The sequence below is a fragment of the Stigmatopora argus genome, chromosome 11, assembly GCF_051989625.1.
Source record: "Stigmatopora argus isolate UIUO_Sarg chromosome 11, RoL_Sarg_1.0, whole genome shotgun sequence".
Taxonomy (NCBI): domain Eukaryota; kingdom Metazoa; phylum Chordata; class Actinopteri; order Syngnathiformes; family Syngnathidae; genus Stigmatopora; species Stigmatopora argus.
Window position 1 is genome coordinate 7,025,793 of NC_135397.1, and position 25,822 is coordinate 7,051,614.

At 38.8% G+C, this 25,822-nt stretch overlaps 1 protein-coding gene and 1 long non-coding RNA gene across 9 annotated transcripts in view; both read right to left on the reverse strand.

The window, feature by feature from the left end:
• LOC144084679 (uncharacterized) overlaps positions 1-96 on the reverse strand; it is a 30,841-nt gene extending 30,745 nt beyond the window's left edge. For all 7 annotated transcript variants that reach the window (XR_013303879.1, XR_013303881.1, XR_013303878.1 and 4 more), the window contains exon 1: positions 21-96. This is a non-coding gene — a long non-coding RNA (uncharacterized LOC144084679). The remainder of the gene's footprint in view (positions 1-20) is intronic.
• On the reverse strand, positions 88-25,571 carry wdr11 (WD repeat domain 11). 2 transcript variants are annotated; one of them, XM_077613312.1, is made up of 29 exons: positions 25,365-25,570; positions 24,265-24,376; positions 23,791-23,944; positions 23,418-23,591; positions 23,105-23,306; positions 21,879-22,044; positions 20,985-21,096; positions 20,182-20,380; positions 19,371-19,471; positions 19,096-19,272; positions 17,941-18,025; positions 16,734-16,840; positions 16,374-16,449; positions 15,254-15,362; positions 14,466-14,587; positions 14,211-14,358; positions 13,188-13,294; positions 12,576-12,690; positions 11,642-11,813; positions 11,420-11,528; positions 11,009-11,071; positions 10,799-10,864; positions 9,987-10,176; positions 8,374-8,469; positions 7,470-7,635; positions 7,066-7,163; positions 5,211-5,356; positions 4,901-4,983; positions 1,998-4,399 (listed from the first exon to the last, which is right to left on the reverse strand). In XM_077613312.1, exons 1-29 carry the CDS (start codon positions 25,448-25,450, stop codon positions 4,200-4,202), a joined length of 3,741 nt encoding a protein of 1,246 aa, XP_077469438.1. In that variant the 5' UTR covers positions 25,451-25,570; the 3' UTR covers positions 1,998-4,199. The 2 variants fall into 2 exon arrangements, with proteins under 2 accessions (XP_077469439.1, XP_077469438.1); XM_077613313.1 differs by lacking the exons at positions 1,998-4,399; positions 4,901-4,983 and adding an exon at positions 88-183 and having other exon boundaries at positions 25,365-25,571.
• Between the last annotated feature and the right edge of the window lie 251 nt (positions 25,572-25,822).

Below are 25,822 nucleotides of genomic sequence, written 5' to 3' on the forward strand. Positions count from 1 at the left end.
AAAACTGAAGGTCTAAATACCTTTTAAAACGCAAAACATAGTCTGCTGCTGCCTCAGTAGGGTCGCTGCCTGGAGGGCAGATTCTGCATAAGGAGGCAAAACCGAGAGGAGGGAAGGAACTCATTTGACATCAAGCCGCATCAGATCAGATTCATTTGAGTGACGTCTCCTCAGCTTGCCTGCCTGGTGGAGGACACAAAACATTCGAAATAGATGACAGAAGAATACTACCATTCTGGAAAAGTCAGCTATGGACCAAAACAAAAGGATGACACTACAGTAAAGATAATATTAAGCAATGATTATCGCCATAAAATGAATCAACGGGCAACCACTTTTCCCTATCGAGGGCCTCCCTATGTCAAATGCTCCAGAGAAAATGGGGAATTAGCTCAAGGTTAACCCACAGCATGGAGGCTATTGGAAAACAAGCTCACACCTGCCCACCTTTTATGGACACGAAGCGATCTGTCTGTCAGCACCACACGATAAAACACTCATGAGAACGGAGTGACCTGCTGCTCGTGTTTTTTTTTCTCCCCGCATGGTGTCGCATACAAAGGGCTGCTTAATACACTTACCATTCAAAACATGAGGTACACTTAAACTATCTAATGCAGGGGAGGCCAAACTGATCCTCGAGGGCTGCAGTGGGTGCAGGTTTTTGTTCCAACCAATCCGGCACAGACACTTTGACCAATGAGATTTCTGCAGAGAACAAGAAGCACCTGACTGCAATCCACTGATTGCACTTGAAGGACACCAGATTGGTGAAAGGGTGTCCTCTTGATGAGTTAGAATGAAAACTCGCACCCACTGCAGCCCTTTGTGGAATAGTTAGGACACACCTGATCTAATAAGAACATGGACATTTAGCTCCTCCCATGTGGTTACCAATTTCACCATACACAGCTGGGTATGATGACAATTAGGCTTTTGTCGAGTCAATGATGATGACAAAGCCTATGACCGATTATTATTATTACCAATTTTTCCAGATGAAGCATCACTAAGGATTAAAAAACAATGAAAAATGTGTCTTTACTACAAAAACAATGGAGAACAACAGAAGCAATAAAGTCATATATAAACTGAAGTATTGGATAGCTAGTACTCTGTATTGGTAAATTCTCAAAATGTGACTTGGGTGGAAAAAATATGCGAATGGGACAATCTGAGTATAAATTTTGGGCATAGCTAAATTATAGTATTTATAATCCGAGAAATATGGTATTTCCAGGATACATCTAATATAATACAAGTGGTACTATTAGAAAGTCAACCAATATATTCAGGAAAAATCAAATTTCTTGAATGTAATCATCTCACATGGTAAACTTTGACTCCTTTTATAAGAGTATCAGATGGAAACGAACCACACTGAAGGAGGAAGGGTCCAGAATGAACAAATGTTTGGCACAGGGTTTCCAAGTAAGCCTAAGAAGAGAGGAAGACGGAAGTTAGAGGGGTTGTATGGGAGCCAGCTGACTGGGTGGTGGGCAGCAAGTTCAAGAAGAAACATAAATGCAAAGTAGAACACTGAATACTGATGACCAGGTTGTAGCAGCTGGATGGGGTCCTCGGTAGTTATTCATGGGGCCATTACAAAAGAAACACAATCAAGTCATTTGTGTGTCCTTCTGTTTCACACGGCTTTTATTCTCTTTGAGCTCTGAGGAACAAAGAACATAATGCATGTTGGTGAATGAATAAATAAATGTGAGGCAAAGAGTGAGCCAGCTGTTGGCCCTCCTTTGGGGCTGAGAAGTAATGAACGGCGGAAACGGTTTGTTCAAGGCCTGTTTCACTTCAAGACAGTTTTACGATGGGGTGTGAAGAAATAAAATAACTGCAGATAGGACACAATATAGTTGGGCTTCAGCTAAGTGCCTGCTCCTGACTTGTAAAATCCAGCAAGAAAGCCCAAGTCTGCCCTCTTGTGCGCATATTTGAAAGTATCTCAATGACAATTCTGTAAATAATCATGGTATCACCACTTTGTATAGGGGTATTTTATTCGACAGTAATTTACATTTAGCCTAAAGTACTGTGTAACCATCAACAATGAAAAAATATTTTGTTTACAATGATTGTTTGCAATAAAAGAGTACTCTTGCTAGACACTGCAACGTTGCACGTTATTTTTGTGCATATATATACAAACAAAAACACCAGGTAGATAGAGGATAAAAATAATGAGATAGTAATCTGTGTCTTCCATCACAATACTATCTGCATACATCCACATCTACAAGACAATACATCTGCGGTGCTGACTGTATAGTAGTTCTTCAACATGCGATGGATATAAAAAGTCATTACGTTAAGGAGAAAGTATCATAGGATAATGTGGCATTCTAACAGTGTAGACATTTTACCTCCAGTATAGGAGTGGGATGTAGTTTGACACTGCTTGGATACAAAGTAGGCAACAGCACTGACGTGTTTATGAAACACAGCAACACACTGACGGCCCCAGAGAAGATGCTTCTGTCTGACTGCGGGCTATGCTGATACGCAACAAGGCAAATAAACATACACAATCTGCCAATTGCTGTATGCATATATGCTTCTAAATTGTGTGTGTGTGTACATCAACAGGAGAAACACAAATTGTGAGTAAAAAAGGAGCCAACCAATGCCAAAAAATAACTTCGGTTGAGCTAAGCATACAGTATGGAAGGTCATTGGTAAACATGAGAAAAACATTTTCCTAGTAATTTTTTTGGAAGAAACAAGATTTAAATCCTTGTACGTATCCTATTAATTCCTAGAGCTTTCCAACTAGCTATAATTGTGTGTGTGTGTATGTGTGTATGTACATACATACACACATACAGTACGTACGTACACACAACCACACACAACCACACACACACAACCACACACACACACACAACGACACACAACCACACACACACACAACCACACACACACAACCACACACACACACACAACCACACACAACCACACACACACACACATACACACAACCACACACACACATACACACAACCACACACACACACATACACACAACCACACACACACACACACAACCACACACACACACACAACCACACACACACAACCACACACACACACACACAACCACACACACACACACACAACCACACACACACACACAACCACACACACACACAACCACACACACACAACCACACACACACACAACCACACACACACACAACCACACACACACACAACCACACACACACACAACCACACACACACACAACCACACACACACACACAACCACACACACACACAACCACACACACACACACAACCACACACACACACAACCACACACACACACAACCACACACACACACAACCACACACACACACAACCACACACACACACAACCACACACACACACAACCACACACACACACAACCACACACACACACAACCACACACACACACACACACACAACCACACACACACACAACCACACACACACACACAAACACACACATACATATATATATACACATTTATTTATTATTATCTTTTTTTTACCCTTCTGTCAGTGAAAGCATTTCCATTAAGCAAATGCTCATTTAAATTCAAAATTGGGCTCGGCTATGTAGGGGTGCATTTTACCGTTTCGTGTCTAACAGGAATGGGTTGTGCGTATAAATGGTATTTGGTCACTTTACATTAAACTATTGGAATGGTCCTGCAAATTGGAATTTTTTTTAAGGGTGAATCCAAAGTGCAATGTTTGGGAATTCAGTGGTGGAATAGGTTAATAGTGAGGGTAACCTATCAAGATAGGGTAAGGAATTCTGGCAACTCGTTGCTGAATTTCGTCAAAGCAGCAGAGCAGCTAAATCAATTTAAAACAAAAAGCAGGCACATGCATTTACTCAAAACAACCATATTAAAACGAATTTGACAGTTAAGTAGTAAACAACAATGTGCATTACTTCACTTGTAGGGGGAATTAATGCTTCTTTTGAAGCAGCAACATGCAAACAGCTGCCAACGAACATCACAACTACTACAACAAAAACATGACGTAACGTCAAAATCGCCATAGCCACAGATGCAGGTATACCATAAATGAACCCAAATAATACGCTAGAGCCTCTTTTTCTCTTGCTATTCGGTCTTGACAAAGAGTTAATGACCACATTTCCTAGGTAGATGTGAATTCTTAGTCCCTTCAACTTCCAGAGTCTGTCACTGACTTGGCTTCGTTACTGTCAAGCAGGACCTCGGGCCCTCCTCCCTCGCCCTTGAATAGCTCTTCCATCAGCTGCTCGCCAACGGTGCCGGCTCGTGACGCCCACAGAGCGGCTCCCTCTCGCAGGCCTAGCGAGCGCAGAAGCCGTGCGTACTCCAGAAATGAGGTTTCTATGAGTTTATGTGGAAATATAAGTCAAGGATAACTTGTGGGTGTCTATCTGTGGGGGGTACAGTGGGTCACGACAAAAAGTCATTTAGACCTAGTGCAAGTAAACTTCTCTATGACACTTCATCCATCGCGTGTTCATTAGTATAACACATTTTTATGTGACTGTTCTTCTGTGTGTATATATAATGTATAAACATTGTTATCCTGGACTACAAAATATAGAAGATAGGCATGCTTATTTTTGCAGATTCCCTTATGTAAGCTGTATGTATTGACATTGGACAGATGCTTTCGGGAAATTCTACGCTCAGTTCTAAGTGTACAAGGCATTTCATCTATTAAATGAAAATGCTAACTGAAATACAGTCACAATCCATACAGTAATAATTTACTGTTAGCCACAAATGAGTCTGAGTTCCTTTGTTGGCTGAACTGTCAGTTCTGCAGCAGTAGCAACATTAAGTCCATCAATGACCCTTTTGAGCGGCCTGATGGGTTTTCAAAAAGGATATTAGAGGAGTCGTTGGCCTCCATGACCCCGTATTTCAGGCAGGCTTCGATAAAGAGAGCGGCGCAGTCAAAGTGCCTCATACTGCAAAGACACACGCAGTTGTCCAAAAACAGCATGGTGTTGAATTTAATGGGATTGAATAACCTTACAAGCCACATGCCTTCTGAAGGCAGATATTTCAAAATGGGACTTCCAGGAAAGAGTCGACTAGTGGACAAATGAAGGGACTAAAGTTTTTGTGCACTTTAACATTTGGGAACAATAACGTAACAAAAGTGAAAGTCCAGATAAAGGCAATTTTGTCAAACCTGTGCAGCATCTCTCCCACTTTATAAAAGCAGCCCAGGGAAAGTAGCACCAAGATGGCTTTAGACTTCTGGTTGACTTGTGGGGAGCACAGATGCTCTGCCCACCGCTTTAGTACATCTGAACTCTCCGCCGGGCTGAGACGAACCTGTCAGAAGAACAATGTATAAACACGCAATATTGTGACATATCCTTGTCAGCTCACATCAGGATGATGTAGCGACTGGTCCCATCTGCAACTGTTGTGATCAAATAGGAGGCAGCACAAAATTGCAAACCTTTATAGATATCACTTTCCTACATTACAATGCATGCATTATTCAGCGATGAGTTTAGGAACATGTGCAAAGATGCCCATGCAACAAAATTTTAATGAGTGCTCCCTTGGCCCGAGATTCCTTTTTCATAAGACTGTGTGTGTGTGATTTTGCCCATGAAATCAAAAGCCAAGGAAAACACCCCAGGAAGCAAACAGAAGCTGACTTTTACCACTCACATGGAAAAAGTGAGTCACCAAAGCAGAGACACAGCTTTACTCCAAGCACTTTGTGTAACCTTTGGAACTGTTGTCTAAGAAAAGTGCTATATAAAGTTTTAATGAATACAAGCAACAATTTCTATTTGCACCACAAAGCCTTTTCAGTTAAAGATGGGGAAAGGCTGAGAGGTCAAGTAAGTTGCTATTCAAGGTAGGGCTCAATTGCTTGAATAGTTAGGTAATATTCTTGTCAATTAAATAAAATTACTCTCTGACAGCATCAATTGTACAGTAAAACTGCCCTGTCTCCTTACTGTCAGTGTTATTTGGATAAGGTTACAGAACTGGAGTTTTGACAACTACTCTTCAATCTCAGGAGGACCATCCAATGCGCCACAAAGATGGATCAACTCAAGCACTGGAACAGGGGACTTTTGCTTGCATCTATCCAGAAGCACAGTCTTTCATTCATTATTCATTCTTTTGCATTGCGATAAAACTGGGATAGAAAGCTTCCATGTTGTTGGTACGCACCCAAACTACAAATTACTGGTACTATGTCGTATTAGCTTGCTGAAATCACCAAGACACAGAAAATGCAAAGTGCCATAAATGTATAAGATTAAATCAGAATACATGCAGTGAACAAAAGTTAGAGACAACATGATTTAACTAGGATGGTAAGAAATAAAGGATGGCCCAGGGGAGGAGATTCCGAGGTTTTCTGACAGCTCAGGCTAGGAAATGTGATGAAGCTTCGGCTTCACGTTGACTAACGTGGGTGACCAGGAAGATACTGTGTCGTTATTTTGCATAAAGCAGCAGAATACACAAATCCAAATTAATCAATCCAGCACTTACAGATATTCCACCCTATTCATGCTTGTAAGTATCTTAACTTTTTCAGCAGAACATCTGAATATTTTGTCAAAGGCGTCATGTGTGCTTTTGCAATTATAATACAGCTTGTTTAAATTGGTCATGATTTTTCTTTTCTTTTCATCATTTAGCATTTTTCTTTTTCTTTTTTTATTATTGTGGTAATATTTTTGGAAGGTGACTACATTTTATGAATTTTGGTAACACTATTTGTTTAATAAAGTGTTACCAAAGTTCATAAATCCTTCTGTTTGTGTGTGCCCATCGACACAATCAATTGGCTTTTGTAATATGGAAAGAAAGAATTGCACAAATACGCAATACATAAAGAAGTCACCTTAAAATGTAGTCAATGATGTCAATGTTTAAGTGCTACTATCAATATTCAAGCCATTTATGACTTCCTACCTCCAAGAAATAAAGGCGCATAACGACCCCAACCACAACTCCACACAAGTATATGATGCTTCTTTTTGATGAAAACATTTCTGCTTGGTTACCTTAGCAAGCCAGGCGGCGCGATTCCATTCCCCGTAGGTCTGCAGGTAGCGGCAAGCATCTGCAGCCTTGTCTATCAAACACAGCAGCTGCACGCCCTCTGGTAACATCAGATGAAAAGTTGTAAGGTGTTAACGAGCGATGATGGCCCACTCTGGTTTATTTCTTCGCTGTAAACCTGCCACGCTCTCGCACAGTACTTGGATGGGATCCAAAAACTAATTTTAGTGAAGCTGTTCTGTGTGAGTGTTTGCGATGCGATGCCACCACTGTGACAAATTACATTAAAAATGCATTTCATTTAATTACCAGACTAGAAATTTCATGATTCAATTGAAACTATATTACCGCCGCAGAAGCAGACGTTGGTAAGTACAAAAGGTAGCAATGAGATGTCAAGCCGTACCTGCTAACTTGCCGTTGGCGATCATGTTAGTGGCCACCAGTTTGATGGTGGACTGGGAGGGACCAGACGACGTGATGGTGGTCACCAAACAGGCTTTGAGAGAATCACAGTAGTAGCTAGGATTGTCTGCACTCGTTTCTAACAGTAATTGGACTGCACGATCCGTCTGAAAAGAGTGAAATGGAACGTAATGGTATGAGGTATGTCTGAAGGTAACGATAGCCAGTGAAAAGCAGGGAGTAATGGACAAAATATGGGGGGTATATTTATTATCCCTTTTTATCTGGCGGCGATAATGACTTTGTGCTGGTGTTAGGGCTGAATGACCTCTGTCTGTCTAGATAGGTACGACTCATCCAACACAAAGGCTGCTGATTGCAGCCTGTGATTAGAGAGGGAACAGTGACATTGGAGGCGACTACAATTCCCATAGCCTGAAATCTTACAGAAGATTTGGAAGGGGCAGTTATCCTCCATCTTGCTTCATTTGGCCTACAACGTAAACAAGGATATGAGCCACAAATGGACAGCCACACTACCATGGCAACAGTAACCCACTTTGGCCAGCCACAATAGTATGTATGTACAGAAATATATTACACAGACCTTCAGGTGGCATATTTAAGATAAAGGGAGAATAAATGTTTAAGAACTTCCAAGATCATGCTATAAAATTGAACAGTAATCCAAATTATAGCTGTAATAATAGAATGTAAAGGCTTTGATTGCAGAGATGCGAGTGGACTGTCATTCTTCCCAAAATGACTTTAAAATGTAAAGAAAATGAGTATTCTTGCTTTCTTTGCTGGAAGTAATGAAATGTTGCACCTATTTTTGTCATATTTTTTTAGAGCACATGCTGATTAATACTGTACAAGACTTTAAGTTGTAGTGTAGGACTTACCTGGCCCAGAAGAAGAAGCTGGTCAGCACATTTCTTAGTATGCTCATAATTGGAGCGCTTGACTTCCTGCAGGTGGACACGATCCAACTGGAATTTCTGTGGAGAAATCAAGATTATAGAGATGTCAGCAAGGCATTGCATGGCTGGAAAGATGATCAAACAATACATGACATCCAAATTGAGAAAAAGAAATATATATATTTAATATTGAGGCATTTCCCTTTGAAAATGAGCACATTGTTCCTTTTATAACACAAAGCGCTCAGTTAGGGGATATGGTATCTTTATTAGAACAGTGAAACAATGAAAATTCAAAGTGGAAAGTGTGTTAATTAGGTGGGAACTCTAGGAAACAGAGGGATAAATATAAAAAAGTCTGCCTATGCGGCAATGTGCAGATGTGTATAAACTGACAGTCACTTTATTTTTATTATATAATTTTTACATGGATAGTTAGACTAGCGCTCAATTCTTCAGTGACTCACAGTTATGGTCAGAAATCAAATACGCTTAGAAGCTTTGGAACTGTGTGCTCACTGTTGGTGTCTTACATATTAGTAATTACAGTCCGGCTTCTGCCACCGCAGCTGTTTTATGTCCAATGCAGCGACAGACTATTTGGCCAGTTCTTTGAAATTCTTCTATTTATGCTTCTATTTGTGTTGACCGTAGCAAAGCTGCAGTCAAACATTCATTAAAATAAAATTGAAAACTTTTTTTAAGAGTCAGTGAGTGGGCAGTTCTAACTGAAATTTGTCACACAGCATTTATATTATTCAATGGCATTTGAAGGACAGTTCTTTTAATTTGTTAATTTTATGGGCGAGGGTATCTGCAGAAAGACACTTAATCATGTAAAGGGAATATAAATCATGTAGTTTTTGTCTGTCTTTGTTCATTGCTACACATGGCATGAAGAGTCAACTGCTATCATTTTGAGCCTAATTTGTCTGACCTAAAAAAAATTTTATGGAAGCTTGCCAGAAAGTAAAATGCAATCATTTAAACATTGGAATGTTTAATGCTGAACTGCTCAGTTAATTTGAGAATAAATACAATTATTCAATAATCATGGTGGTTGTTACACAAGCTAGGACTGAACTGTCATATTCTAAAGAAACATTTTTTTCAAGAGAGTTATTTTTCACTAAATTCTTCAGACTTGAAAGTGACAAGAAACAGAAATTTGAATATTGGCAATACACCCTCAAACCCCAAACCCTAATTTATTTCTTAGTTGGACATATTGATGGATTTTTCAAATTATGTACTGTACAGCTGGAAGTTTGTTTATCTGTATAAGGTGCCATCTGTTCTCCCTAAGAAGCTCTGAGCACTTTTACCATCGTATCAGTCATAACGCCAGCTGAGGACCTCTCAGTTTCTGGGCAAAGATCACCTCAAGATGCTTAGATAAGTTAGCATATTCCAACATAAACTACATACGAATTGAATATTCCTGATCTAATTTGATCAAAAGGCTTTGAAAGCCTGTGAGGATAAACCATGTAACAAAATACTGAACAATATGTGAATATGCATGTACTGATGATGCATGCAAGTAGAAAAATAAATTCAAACTCAAAATAAAGACGCTTCCGTCTTATACTGACCTGGAAATAAGAGCTCTCACACAGCATGTCATGACAGATGTCCAGGTGATTTTGAGGGGACTGCTGGGCTAATTCACTTGGAACCTGATTGGTCGTTGTGGCCACACTGAGCTGACGAGCCTGGGCAAATAACTGGAGGTAGTGTGAAGCCACTGTCCAAAAGTGAAGGTCAGACTCGTCCCCAAACAGCCTGTGATTTGCAACATGTCTATGGTCAAAATCTACACATTCAGCTGTCTTTTTGAAATTGCAGATCTCTAATGGGGGAACTAACCCCTCTAAAGCACATATTTTTCCCCCCATCTTGCACCAGCAGTCTGAAAACCAGGCTTTTTTTTCTTCCCATTTACCGCTCTTAGTCTCTTCCAGCAATCCTGCACTGACACACAGCTGTTGCCAGGTTACCAAGCCACATTAACAATGCCATGCTTGGATAGCCAGATGCAGAGGCATTACAGATTCATGAGCTCTATGAAAGATTCGGATTATTTGCAAGCCAAAAGTTTCCTTCTTTCGCGGAGAGTCATTTTCACGCAAGCCAAATTGCTTCGATTTGTCTGAGAAAAAATGAAATGAACTGAAGCAAGGGTGACGGCAAATACAAATACCGGTAATGAATAATGTCCTGTTTTTGAATTGAGAGACACAAATTTCAAAATGTTGAAATCCGACTGGATTTCTGGAGACAAAAATCACCTGCGGGTAAATTTATATTTGAAATAATTTGAACTTGGCATCCTTTCCTAGAACGGCAGATTTATTATGGGCTATAGCTCAAGACAAGAGCACAGTGTATATTGACTACAACTCACCTTGAGACCAGGAGGCAGCGTTGCAGCAGGCTGAGCTCGGGGTCCTGCAGCACACTCTTCATGTCACTGGGGAGCCATCATAGATATACAATGGCAGCATACATTAGGCAGAGCATGCAATGTACAAGACAACAGTTCTTTTATTTCTCATAACCTTATTATAAGATCATCTGCAGCATACATATTGACTGCTTTCAAAAATAAACCTACTTTGACAAAGAATTGAGCTGCTCCTGGATCAGACCTTTAATCTCATCTTTCTCACTGTAGTCTCTGAAAAGAAAGTCACAATCACAATGTCAGGGGGGCTCCTTCCCTAAAACACAGCTTGAGCCGGTTCCATCTCGATTCTTTGTGCGTAAATATTGATTTTTCTAATCTTGTAGATTGAGAGGTTCAATGTTAGAGGAGTCACCATCAGAATAGTGATTTTATGGACCCTGTGCCTCAGTCAAAAGACAAAAAAATCACATGTATATTAGCATTTTAAAGTCTTTTCTTTTCTAAGTGCCACAGTTCAACAAAGAATGATCATAAGTCTATTTTTTGGGGGGAAAGTAAGCTCTGTTCTTGCTGGAGATACACGTATATAAGGCAATAACAAGAAGGACTTGGACTTACACTTGTGTTATGTCCATGGTGAAGGTCCCCGACCATGGCTGGAGAAGGAGGAATGCTTTAAGAGTAAGGGCAGCTCGAGGTAACAGCAGGTAGGGACACCACACTGAATCTGGACACACAGAAAACAATGCTTGGGAGAGCGGAACTAAAACATGCATAGGCAAACTATGTGTTTCGTTTGTCTTCAATCTTTTCAGTTTCTACTTTCACTAGGCAGTTTACCACTGAGATCCTGTTCATCCATGCGATAACTAGCAGACTTCATGGCCATTTCCAACACTCGAACACAGCCGTCATCTGAAGCCAGCACGACTTTGTCTGAGGTGCACCAGTCAATGTCCAAGACGCGAAAGTTTACGTTGCGACCAATGCGCATGCTGCTGACCATTTGGACCTGCAGGAGGTTGATAACCAATGAAGATCAAATGAGTTATGTTATTGGACAGGAACATTACTTGAATGCTGCCCAAACAGTAAACTGCCATATATATGGCCGAAGTAGCTTAGGGAAGAAAAAAACATCTTAAATCATGCTGAAAAAACAAAATGTGGGGCTGCAGAAGGGAAGACAGAAAAAAACCTTGTCAAGGGGTGCAAAAAGCTCTCTGGTTTTTAATATGCAGAAGTGTTGAAGGCAGTTGTCAGCAGTGCACTAAAGATTTGGGGAGATTTTTCCTGCTCCTCCCTTGCTTCTAAGACTGCTTCCTTCTGTAACTTGATCAATCTACTGTCTGACTTTTATGATTGCGGACTGAGCAGTAGATCCTATCTCAGTTCCTATAAAGATTCACCTTTCTTCTTGCAGCCTACACTGGTAAATACGTTCAAGAAATAAACCCGGGTGTACCTTTGCAGATGGGAAAAAGCTAGAGTGACTTACTCTCGCAGTCAAATTAAGTTGTGTAAAAATCCACATATTGATGATGGTGATAAATATTTCTTTCTTAAGTGGGTAACAAGGCAGAAGTGTGTGTTAAAGAGCAAAAGTAATGATCATCCCATTGCTATTTTACAATTTAAAGTCAGCAACTAGCAAGCTCTGTCACATTAATGTATTGTTGTAATTTCAATTTGTTTGGTAGAATAGAACTGAAACATTTAGAAAGCAAAAAAAAAATAGAAAAAGTTCTTATCAGATGGCTACACTTTGTCATACCTCTTTGGTGTCCCAGACCTCTGCTCCATCGGTATACATAACCAAGAGTTTCTGGTTGCCTTTTCCTGGTGCAAAGCGAATTTTTTTCACCCAGCCACGGTGAGTTGGTATTCCCCTAGGTATCAAAATAATTGGTTCAGTCAGTCATCCTAAAATTTGTGTTACTGCAAATACTGCAAATTTTCTGGTGTGATCGGTGAATTAATATATATAATTTATTCATCTACTAGGAATGCATTAAAAAATATTTAAAGTCAATGTATTGAAATTTGATTTAGTATTCAAAAAGGGTATGTCTAACAAAGTAACAGCTGGTTGTATTTGTCAGAAGCTGATTATCTGCAATGTGAGAGCTACGATATGAGTTGCCTTGATAGTTATAATGCATGAATCAGACAGACATTGAAAGCATGTACTTGTAATTATTATCATTGTAGACCGTGGTTTAAAGAAAAATACTTCAAAAACAATATTGCATTCATCTCAAATTCCAAATTGTAGCTGATGTTGTTTAAATGATTAATTATTGTTGCATAAAAGGCATAGCAACCTCAATGAATTATGCCGGTTAATATCATAAAATACCAGTGCAAGAGTGAAAACTCAAATTACCTGGACAAACGTGCTTTAAGGTCCCAGAAGTTAAGATTTCCATCTACATCACCGAGCACCAAAGTGTCACCTTTCCACGCGATGCAGGCAATACTACCCATACTTCCCTGCAACATATTCAATAAGCAGAAAAAAATGACAGGTCCCCATTCCCAAACCTTTTATTGCATAACTCCATCATTGACACTTGTGTTCTGGATGTGTATGATAACTGGAAGAGGTATATTAATATTTATGAAAGCCAGGCGGTAAACATATGGGTGAGTTAAAGTTAGATTATGTCAATAGACAACAATGGCGCTTTGGAGTTACAGCATGCGTCTTATCTCCAGCTGTGTGGGGTGGGTGAAGGGATAAAACCTTTTAGGAGAGTCTCTGTCAGTTCGCTGACAGAGATATGAAGGCTGCAAAGCCTTTGGGGTATGCAAATGTTTGTAAAATCAAACTGCATCAGTCACATAGAAGCCACAAAGGAGGTAAAATCCCTGGGTAGCCCTCTGGTCTCTATAATAATAGTGTGAAAAGATGCAGGCACTGAGAGAGGGGTAAAATACTCTGCTTAAGAATCCAATGTGTAGCTTAGGAACACAATGATACTTGATTGTGATTTCCCATGAGGAAAAAAAATCAAATTCAACATACATGATCCTCTGAAAAGATTAACTGAGAAGCTAATAGGATAACATAAACATTGTTAACTGATTCACTGCCATTGACAGCATTAGATCCAAATGTTACGTTGACTGGAATTTTGCAATTATCACTATTAGGTGCTATTATAAGCCTTTCTTTAAAATACTTCAAAGCAGAGGCATACAAATAGGCTCCATCTTGAAATACCGAATAGAGGAAAGTCATTTTATCTGTGTCCTTAATGGGTTTCTATTGTGTTTTATATTAGTAATAAAGCCAAGTTACTATGTGGTCGATGGAAAAACGGTTCATTTTAAAAGCTGGTTCTTCTATCCCTGTCAATGGCAGCCAATGCGTTAAAAAATATATGTACATATCATTTGGACCTACATCAGGAGGAATACGGGCTCCATCTTTGACGGTGTTGCCTTCTACAGTGATATGGTAGACCTGGCCGTCTGTGTCAGTAAACACAAAATGTTCCCTGGCAGATATGGCCTGGCTCATCTCTGACTTGCTCTCTGCATCCTGTAGCAGACTAGTGTAGGAATAAAACAAAAAAGTGAATTCCCTTACTTTACATACTGATCATTCGAAGAAAAACAGTTTGACAGATAAGTGTTCCATTATTTTTTTAGCGCTGACCTGATAACTGAGGATTCAACAGTATTTTGCTCAGTATCTGACACTGTTTGCCGAGCCATGGCCTCCCTTGCTGCAATCTGCTTCTTCTTCAGACTCTTCAAATTGTGCGATGGAGACCATTCCTTAAGACACACAAAAAATGCAAGTAGAAGACTCGAACAAAACACAGGCAGTTCACACCAAAATTGTTGTTGAGCCTGAAAGAAGAGGTAAATTGAGGTGGTTTTCCGCTCAGGAAAAGCAAACAAGAGTTAATCCTCAACCTTACTCCTTAGTGGTAACTACTTGGAGCACTGTATTGGTGGTCTCGGATGTCTTGTTTACAATCAAGATGGGAATAAGACAGCAATATGGTACTAAGGAAGGTCAGCATGTATTATTAAAGATATCGTTGGTTTTATTCGTGCTGTAGAAAAATTTACAGCCCCACTGTAAGGTTTCTCCTACATAACTCTTGTTTTATGTGCATAGCTGGCCAAAGGATGCACTGTGTCTTGCTGAGCAGGGATATTTTGTGGGGGAAAAATATTTCCAATTGCCCACATGAGCTCAGGGAGGTGCAGAACACAAAAAGAATGTTGGAAATTAGTAAAAGGCTATGTCAACAACTGTTTTAGCTTACCACTTGATTATAATAATGGACAAAATTGGACACAGTAGACACTATGCACATGCATTTTTCACTTTTTGGTTACTGTGGATGGTGAAAATCTCATCATGCAAAAGAAAAATACTGTAGAAACCAAACTATACAAAAGCAAACTTTCACAAGTGCCTCATCTATGTACCAGAGCTGTAACTGTAGGGAAGTTCTTTGCCATCTCTCGAAGAAGGGTTCCCGTCCTGATATCCCACAACTCCAGTGGTTTGTCTCTGAACACCACAACCAGGTACTGCCTGAAGCCAAAAGCATGACACATTTTTCATTTGTGTATAGTCCCTTTTTAGACATAAATATTGCAAAATGCGGATGTGACCCGCATTTTACACCGAATGGTAATGACAACATTAAGTGAAACAGCTGATTCGGTTCACACACATACGTAAATACTCTCACATTTTGGGACTTCTGGGTATTTCTGAAAGGTGTGGCAGTCTTTGCTTATCACAAATCCCTCACGTTTTGGGTAGAAGTGTGTGGAGGCAAATGGTAATCCAACGTAACACAAGGTAGTCACAGTAACAAGGGAGACTGGATAATACTCCCAACATCACGTCACAAAACAGTCCCATTAAATAGATGTCACACTGGCTAATTATAAACACGAAACAGGTAGCTTTGGGAAGAACGGAAAACCAGGAGGGACACGCTCTGAGACGTACAAATCACCCAAACAGTACACATGAGGAAAACACGCACACACAGAGAAACACCTCTACCCAAAACACCAACAAAACATGACATCTTGAATGCCAATATTAACTAGCAGATTCAGTGAATTGCGTTATGTAAACTTTTGTTTTATGAGGAATGGAAACCTTTTTTCTTCTCAAGAGATAGGTGAAAAAACACATTTGCATAGATGCAATCTAATGCAAATGCCATGGTAACCTTCCATGCTTATGATGCCATTATTTTGTGACTGTTATGTGACCTTTGTCAAATATCACACATTAGGTTTCAATAAGCCCTGTTCCTTGTCAGTAATGGCTTTCCATCTTAAATTAGGTAAATTTTAGGTAATTGCACACATTCTCTATTTCACTATAACTCAGGTCTGGTGGTGGAAAAAAAGAGAGAGTTTTAATTTAGCAATGTATTTGGCCTTAACTGAACCTAGCACAGATAAGAAAGACCCTGACAAGAGCAACTACTGAAGAAATGTTGATGTTTCTTATCCATGTTTCAGAACAGGTACTAACAATTGCATGCGTTGGTTCGTTGTGTAAATGGGAAACAAAACTCACTTTAGATGTGAAACTTTTATCATCTCTATGGGTGGCTCATCATTTCCTCGCTCACCTCTGAATGCAAAAATTCGTCCTGCCAAATACAAACATCAACAAAACTAACGTGAGAGAGGACGCACATCAAATGCACTCAAAAGACGGATTTGTACAAATTCACTTTAGTGCCGGCACCTCAGTGTATTAACCCACTTTCAGAGAGTTAGAAGAGAAAACGACAACTTCAGCATACTAATGTGATACACTATTTTGCTCGGAATTACTAGATCAGCTTAAAGTTTTGTTGAACTGACCACTGGAGTTTGGCCTCATTTTTACACACGAGCCTTGAGTAAATCAACCCCTTGATGTTTTTCTCACCAGTAGGCATGTCAATGTACTGCAGCTCATTCCGAACCAGGCCCATGTTGTTAGGAGAAGAAGTGGCAAAAGACAGAAAACTGGTCAGGCTCACCCACTCAATACCTCTGCAGAATGAACACACATGAAAAGTGTCAAAATTGCGCAAATGCACATTAAATCAAATCAGCCAAGTGTGCAAAATTACATTTTTTTAGAACAGTGCAGGCAGAAACTGTACTATAATAAGATGGTAAGTAGCCACATGATGAATTAGTCCATTTTCCCTGTAAATGTAAATGAGATGCTAAATAGTTTAACCACCTTGCCCTAGTTGGGGCATATGACTTCTCGACTCTTGTGCATTAAGGCTTTTTTTTCACCTCTACAAATATTCATCTAGTACACTTTATAGCACTAGACTCAAAATCAGCACTGTAAATGATGGAGTCATCTTAGCAGGAGGAACTTTGGTGGTGATGAAAAAACTAAATTAAATACAGATTTTATTGAAAAATACAGCAAAAAATGATGGAAAAAAGAAAATATAGAACATTAATTGTAATTTTTTTAGATGAAAAATTAATAATATATTAACAAACTCCTGCTTTGTTAGTTTTTCCCCAAATTTATTTCTTGAATATTTTTCAAATGTTTTAACCCGTTAGCGTATTTTGCTGTTTAATATACCCCCCCCCCCCCCCCCCCCCATTTAATATACCCGGGTATTAAATGGCGCACAAACGGGAGGCTCAAAAAAGCAAAAATCATTTATTGTACCCAGGTATATTAAACGGCAAAATACGGTAATCTGTTATGAAAACATTTTTATAGCTAGTAAAAAGTGGCTTGAATACCATTTATATAGCTGACTATGAGTTGCATGCCTTCACATGATTCATAAATTGGGATACCGTTACACCTGCTCTCCTTTTAGCACCAATCGCCTATTTCATGCTATGATGCTGCTTCTGGTAAATATTGTTGTTTGTCCAACTCTTAATTTTCTTATTTTCCATGGCTGATCCCAGAGAGGAAGCATAAATATTTAAATATCCACATCAGTAATGAGTTAAGAGTCAGAAAAAGATCAAATAATAAACCACGTCTGGCAGTGAGTAATATTCAGACTTCAAGAATGACATACTTATTGCTGCTCCTGGAGGAAAGCCTTCTAACATGACTGCTCAATCACAGTTTTCTCATAACGGGAATGAGCAGATCATACCTTACTTCACAGGAATGGACACTCAGCTCCTTGTGGAGAAGACCGCTGGTGAGGTTGTAGACAAGCACAGACCCATTACTCGTGCCTGAGAATAGACAAAATAAATTGGAAAAAAAAGAAAAGCTGTGACAAACAAGTGTGCTGCCTGTTATTTTCCAAACTGAACTGTATTATATACATTTTATATACTGAGTGCTGTAAAATAAGCCCAAGATGCTACAATAAAGTATTAATATGAATACATGTGTAGAATATTTATACCAGTAGTGTATTATTGTTTTGTTTTTCTCCTTAAAAGATTAAATGTGCGAGTAATAATTCAGAATCCCCGTTGAAGGTTTTGCATAATTTTATTTCTCTCTGAATTCTGTCCAATCAAGGTCAAAATTAAAAAGCTGTTGGAGGAGGACAAATAATCAACACTTTACTCTGAAAAAGAAAGACTAAATTATCACGACTGTCTATAGCTGAACAAAACAAAGTGCTTTGGTGGCCCTTCATTTATAGTGAGTTCTCCTGTTTTGACATTTTTAACAGTCATTATGGAAATGATAGCAACTAATTTGAGTCAGCCAGCTCACCAGGCAATCATGCATAACATTCAACCACTTAAAATGTGTTTTTCCATCCAGGAATTAAATTTATTATGCTTATTATAATTGCTCAAGAGGAAATTCAATTTACACTCTGCTGTATATTTTGTGTTCCACACCACAGAGAGAAACTCTAACACAGCAAGCTACCAAACGGAATACTAAAGCTTTAGTTAGTAACAATATTAAGTCTTATAAATAAAAAGATAGATCTTAAAATAGTCATGAAACAAATTCCCACACTTCTCAGTGACTAAGACTTTCCTCTCGTGTGTAAATGCAATGAATAATGTTCAAATTTGTAGCTTGATGAAAACTATACTCCCACTCTATTCAAAGAAAAGTGAGTCTTTTCCCTGGATGGGGCATTTTTCATAAAACTTCAAAGGTTTGCTTAATGAGAACCATTGCACACTGGCTGCAGTGGGGTGGGGGGAGATTGGGGTCTTTTGAGTTCTTCCTCCATTCTACATACTCTAATTTACTCAAACATCAACAGTTTTAATCAGAGTGAAAATATGTGTCCGTAATCGTGTGTGTGTGTGTTTTCAAAATAACATACCAATAGCCAGCATCGGTTGGTAATGGTTGAAGTTTTTGGTGGTCAAAGGCGGACACATACGGAGGGCAAAAGGTGGCAGTGGCAAACCAGAGAGAAGGCCAGTCAATAGAAACTTTAGCTGGACTTCTTGCTGGTTGGAGGATGCAAGAGGGGCTTCACCAGCTATCAAAGTTTGACCTCCACAGAAAAAAAAATACACATTATCGACCATTTGCAAAAAAAAAAAAAAAAGCTTTTGTAGGCATCCCTGGTTTAAATGATGGAAGCGGTCATACCGATCATGTTGTTGAGAGATAGATTCTGAATATGTTTCTGGTTTGGAGCCAAAGGAGCTCCGCAAAAAGACACTGGGGAGTAGAGCGGAGACAGCCCTGAACTGCAACAAACAAAGTAAGAGAAAATATATTCATCGAATATCTAATACCTTGCAAGTACAGCATGCATGACTTAAAGCAGGATAATGTAAAAAATACAATAAAAAAATACTACAATTTATTGCCAGGATTTGACATTGCAAAAAACAAAATATTGGTGCACATCTTATCTAGTCAATATCCAGACTAAGCCAAGCCAGTTGTCGTTTACAATTACAACATTGCAAAGATAACTAAATTATCAACATGTTCAGCCTAAAGATATGGTATGAATAAGTTACAGGTAAACACAAATATTCGGTTAATTTTCAGCAAGCTGAAACTGAGATAACTTTAAGCAAATTAATTGAAAGTAGGCAAAGCTATCACCAAAAATGACACATAGTATAGTATATGCATATATTATGTTCGCCGGGGCTTATTTGCCGCCGTATATTAACAAATAGGCAATGAGCTAAAAAGGAGAATTACAGTTGTGTCTCCTCGATATGCGCTTGGAAATTTCCCATCAAAGGAAAGTGAGATAGCTTAAGTCCTACCTATGAAAGTCGCTAAGAAGCTAAAATTTAGGTCAGAGGATTATACCGTTTTCAAGGAAGTTTATTTAAGGTGACTGATAAAGCAGCATGACTCTCACCCTTACCTAGCTTTTCAAAGCTGTTTCTACCAAATTACCACCGGAATATGAAGCAATGTGTGTGTTTTTGTGTACCTTGGATTGACAGAAGCTTTTCCTGTAATTGCTTTAAGCTCCCACAGCATAACTCTGCCATCGCTGACCATCAGAGCAGCATTGTTTTCAGAGACGGGGCAAATAATCATGCGATATGGCCGGACAGTCTTAGTGACACGGATAGCGTCACACTGAGAACGCAGGTCATAAACAAGCTCCTGGGAAGTCTGTTCAGGGTCTGAGGATAAAAAAAGGAAACAAACCACGTAGGTGTCACTCAAAATTGGACGATGATGGATGAATGGAGAGCACAAAGGCAGATCGAGGGAGGGCATAGGAAGAAAACAGGACAAGTTTGAGATAAGGCATTGATGAGTTGTTAATCACATAAAAAAGCAACGCGAAGATGAATTGGAGGAGATTGCAGAAAAGGTATGCGTGAGGGGAAATGAGAGTGGGACAATAAAGTGAGAGGATTTAAGGAGATAAGCGCCTGGAATAGAAATAAGCGTATAAATGAGCGTGTGAGAGACTCATAAAAGAAAATGTCAGAGAAGCAAGAAAAGAAGCTGAAGAGACCAGCAGGGAATAACTACAAAGAGAGAAACATTTGCTGAGACAATATAGTCCCACTGGCCAATAACACTAAGCCAAAGATAAACGAGATGGTAAGAGTCTGAAAGTCCACTGGGGCAAAGAGATAGGCTTCAGGCTATGACCGCAATATGCTTCGGCTAAATAAAAGAAGCGGAGACAGCGTCAGGTTATCAATGAGCTTAGTACATACAAATGGCGCCATTTTACTGGACTTCTACGCTATGTAAGATGTTGTCGTGGTTTACCTGTTACTCCTGATCCTTCTTCAAGAGCTGTAGTGGAACGGCACACGCGAAGTGTGATGCATCCGTTTTCGTGGAGGCAGTATAGGGCATCCCTCTGGGCACAGGGAATCACCTGAGACAAAAAGATGGATGATGTAATTGGTTGCTAATCTGCCTCCTTGCTATTGTTGCAATAAAATGTCTGCATGTTCATAAGATCACTGCTTGCACAATGCTGCCCCATTTTTCACCTAAATATTTATAATTTTTAAAAGTATTCATCTTTATAAAAATGTTTTCCACAGAGATATTGACATGTATCATCACCAATTAGGAACATTCTGTATTTTGTCCTTTTAATTTGATTGGGAATATTTACACGCAAGCCAAAACACTCATCAACAAACAGAATTATAATATATCTTTTTAATCAATAAAGTGACAAAATATTAACTGATCTTTCTTTTTAAATTACAGTCAAAATATATCAAAATTAATGAATTTAAAATAAAAACATCTTGACGCTGACTTTTATTTTTACGACCTTTTTTTTTGACAGAAGCTCATTACAATAGACATCAGCTTGTATGGTTTGCCAAGTCTAAATTGATTTTTAAAAGGTAATAAAAGGTATAATGCAATATTGGGGGTATATATTCATACTTAGAACTCACCACTCTATATATCAAGCAAACACAATGCTCATATTAAAAGATTTAATATATTTTATATTAAATGTGTGAATCAATATCCAACTTTCAAATTCAATCAATTTTAGACCTTGAAAAATCCAGAGTATAATTGGAAATCTAAACAAATGTCTCTTTTAAAGTTAAGTCGGCCTGATTTGTAAAGGCTTACATGCATAAAACCTCCCTGAAACAAGTTTAATGCTTTGAATTTGTAAATCCTCACCTGGAGGAAGGGGACTCCAGAACGCTCAATAGCAACAACTCCAACAGTCTGGCTGAGCTCAAGGTCCAGGATGAGGATTTCTCTGGGATAAAGCAGCAACATGTGGTTCCGTTTGGACGGCAGGTAAGACAACTGCAGGCAGTCGTTCAACGTCACTGCCTCCGCGCTACATACAAATCACAAAGTCGAAAAAAATGGCAAAGTAAGAAACAAGTTTTGCCAATTTTTTAAAGGATCTTTGTTTCACATTCAATACCTATGTTATAATTGCATTTTATTTTATCAGCATTATCTGAATACCTAGCACATACTTTACATAATGATACAAAATTAATCATTTTCATAATAATAATAGATTAAAAAAAGTATAAATACTATAAGAATTAATGAGATATTATATGACTGTGAACGTTATGATTTCCCAAAACAAAGGCAGGCACTAAGATTCACTTGCCAGGAACAAATAGGTGCCAAAGTGTGATTACCACAGGGCCAGCTCCATTGTTTTACGTTATAATCAAACAGAGTAGTAACAGACAAACATTTGTGAGAAGTTAAAAGGAAGGTCTGGAAGAGAAAAATGACTCGTTGATTAGCATCTCATTGATGTGGGCCGGGAAAGCATTGAGGCCAGAAATGTCTGACATCCAAAGGAATCATTAAAAAAAGAAACCATTAAAGACTTCCAAGTCTTTGATGCAATGACAACAACAACGCATCTAAAAATCAAAGGAAAATGTGGCAATGGAGGCATAACAATAACCTATCCAATGTTAGTGACTGCTCACATTTACTTTGGAAATTATATTATACCTTCAACAGATGTGATATAAGGGCTAGATTAACTCATTCACTACCAAACATCATATATCACAATAGGACACAATAAGGACAGTTTAGGAGGATCTAGGCAAGGAAGATGATCTTTAAAACCTCCAGACTACTAAGGGACTGTGCGGTAACCTCAGTCTCAATCCACCTTGTGGACTTCCTGTGTGTGGCTCCAGTTTTTTACCTAGGTCTACAATGTCTTGTGTGTCTTATGTCTGTCTTGCTACTGCAACCAAGAAATTTCCCGAATACGGGATGAAATAAAGTTCTAACCTAACCTAAATATTTGTTTCCAAACTTCAGAACAGAATGTATATAAAATAGCTTTAGTGTATAATGTGTTCATTTTTTTATCAAATACAGCTATCAAAATGGGTAAAAGCTTTAGCTCTTACGTGGGTTTTTCATTGGTGATTAGCACTTTGACCTTGTTGAGTGCCTTCTTGGCACCGGTTGGAGCTGGAGGGGCGGTAGGTGCAGGCTTGGTATGCGCAGGACTTGCATGCGGGCTAGCAATGTAAACCTTTTTGCCCGCACTCCCTGGTGGTTTTGAGTGGGAAAAGTCTGTGATGAAGACTATACCTTCACTTGTCAGTACTGTTGAGAAAGATAAAGAAAGAAAAAAAATGACTTACATGTATTTGTTTTCATAAAATTAGATTAGATGATTATTTCATTGCATGTTCAATGCAATTATTTTGCACATACAAGCCATGTTGGATGGGTCGAATGGGTCAAAGGAAAAGGACAGGATGTTTTCAGCATAGCTCTTCTTCCATAACTTGGTTCCTGTGTCTCCATTCCATAGAACGATGTAATTAGGTGGGTGCACGGCCAACAACAGATCACGGGACACATCCTGATTCCATAACCACTCCAAATCTGAAAGAAAGGAAACAGAAATGAATGAGAGATATATACAGTTTGCTGTTTACAGCAGGACCAATAAAGTGATGGCAATAGCAATGTAATGAAAACAAATCTCACACTCTTTAAGAGTGACTTGACAGAATGAATTGTTTTCTTGGCAGGGAAGGAATCAATTTAAGATACTAGAAAAGGTAGGGGGGATATCGCTTACCCTGGATAGGTTTGGAGTGCTCTTGGATCTCACAATGCGCAGTGCCACTAACGACATCCCACACGATTATCTTTCCAGAGCTATCTCCAGAGGCAAGTCGCAAACAGTATGGCGAGCTCAAATTATGATAGTAATTCTCTTTCGACCACTTCACCTGGAGAAGACACATCAGGTTATATTTTGCTCATGCTCATGTGGAAATAGGGTTCATTTCGTATAAGCCATGCGCCACAAAAATCTGTACTTTTGTATACAGAAGGTATTGGTGCGCATATAATATAAACATTGCCAATTCAGATTAGGTTTAAAAGGCATGTGCCAACACATTACATAACAATAATAAAAATATAATCAAGGTATTTAAGATTCTACTCCAATATAAATTAACTTGCTATGGTATAGCATGCCTTCCTTTATTTTAGGGGAACAGTCATTATAGCATGTTTGTAGCCAAGCAATTTTGGATGTGCTTACCTTGACCACAGTGGCTTTGTGTTTTTCCAGTACTTGGATAGTCTGTGATGTCTTTGGATCAATAATAAGAATGCTTGAATGACATCCTTGAGCTATCAGCCCTTGCCAGCCCCTACAAAACACAATAAGGCAGTAAGAAAAGATGTTTGTAGGTCAACACATGCTGTGCAGAAAAATGAGATGTGAAGAATAAAACTAATATAAAAAAGTGCAGAAACAGAGTATACCACAAAAATGTATATTATATAACAACAAAAACGGGGTAACTATCAAGATGCACATGCAGAATGAGTAAGTAGCTGCAGAATATTGAATTTGCGAGTCCAACTGGATTCCTCATCCATCCATTGACTTGCACATTGTGTCCTGCTCAGGGTTACGGCTGATGAACGTTTTCCCAAGTGACTTTGGGTGAAAGGTGGACTACATCCTGAACTAGTTGTCAGACAGTCTCAGGGCACATACAGTGACAGATAACATACAGACTCATGTATGCAACTTCATCATCAACAAAGTAAGGAAAATGTACTGACTCCATCATATGTCAATGTCCATCAGGGTTGCAACCAAGCGTATGTATTGACAAAAAGTCAATATCCCATGGAAAAATTAATCAAAACATAAAATATTCAGACTTGTACAGATAATTAATGCCTCACGAGGCAATACTAATAGTTGGGGAGCAATGTTGGATAGACAGTCAATATCTAACAATAAATGTATTTGACATCTTTTTCTAGTTTTAATTGTATTGCGTTTTAATCCTTAAAAAATAAATAAATCAATAATTACATTTGATCGAATCGAGGTCATCTCTAAATATTACTATGTATGCAAATATAAGGGAAAAACAAGGACAGGGATTCAAAAATCACACAGGCCCAATACAATACATGTCACATGACAGGATGCATTCCACGTTTTTTCAACATCTTTGACTATATAAAAAAGACAATAATAAAGAATAAATACAGCTTATTATACGATTAAAATGGTACCAATAAAGCAATCTGCAACCACCCTTAAAGTAAAGCGATGAGTGGCAAAAATGTAAACACCGTCGTTCCCAATGCATGCTAAAGAAAAGCTGCAGAACTCACCAATCTACTGCAGTTTTATTCTGCAAATTAAGCGTGCCAGTTAATGTCCGGGCAGCGAGTTTGATGTTGACAGTGTGTGGAATCATAATTATTGATCAACGCTTGCGGATCATTCACATTTGGGTCGTCGAAAGCAGTGACAGTTTGATAGCTTCCGAGGCTCTTCTCTGTTTTGGACGGTACTAGGAAGTGAAAAGGTGTTGTTCTATAACGGCGTCGTGTAGGAATAAATCCAAACCTCTCTGAGGTTCCGTGTGTAAAAATGAGACTCGGTGAAATGAAATCTGTACAAGGAATTTATTGGTTACTATGGAGAAGCATTTGCAAATTATATTGCAATTTTGCACAGTAAAGTAATCCAAAACATTTTCCCCTGTGCATTAATTGCAGTACCATCAACAGAAAATAACAAAATAAGTATTTTCATTCCTTCATTTTCAGAACCGCTTATCCTCAAA

Bases quoted from the DNA above. Each gene is read 5' to 3' on its own strand.
- wdr11 (XM_077613312.1), bottom strand. From the start codon at position 25,450: ATGATTCCACACACTGTCAACATCAAACTCGCTGCCCGGACATTAACT. The intron at 14,359-14,465 runs GTCAGCGCTAAA...TTCCTACACTAG, and splicing joins GTTGAATCCTCAGTTATCAG to TCTGCTACAGGATGCAGAGA. The intron at 7,636-8,373 runs GTAAGTCCTACA...CACTCTTTTCAG, and splicing joins AGCTTCTTCTTCTGGGCCAG to ACGGATCGTGCAGTCCAATT.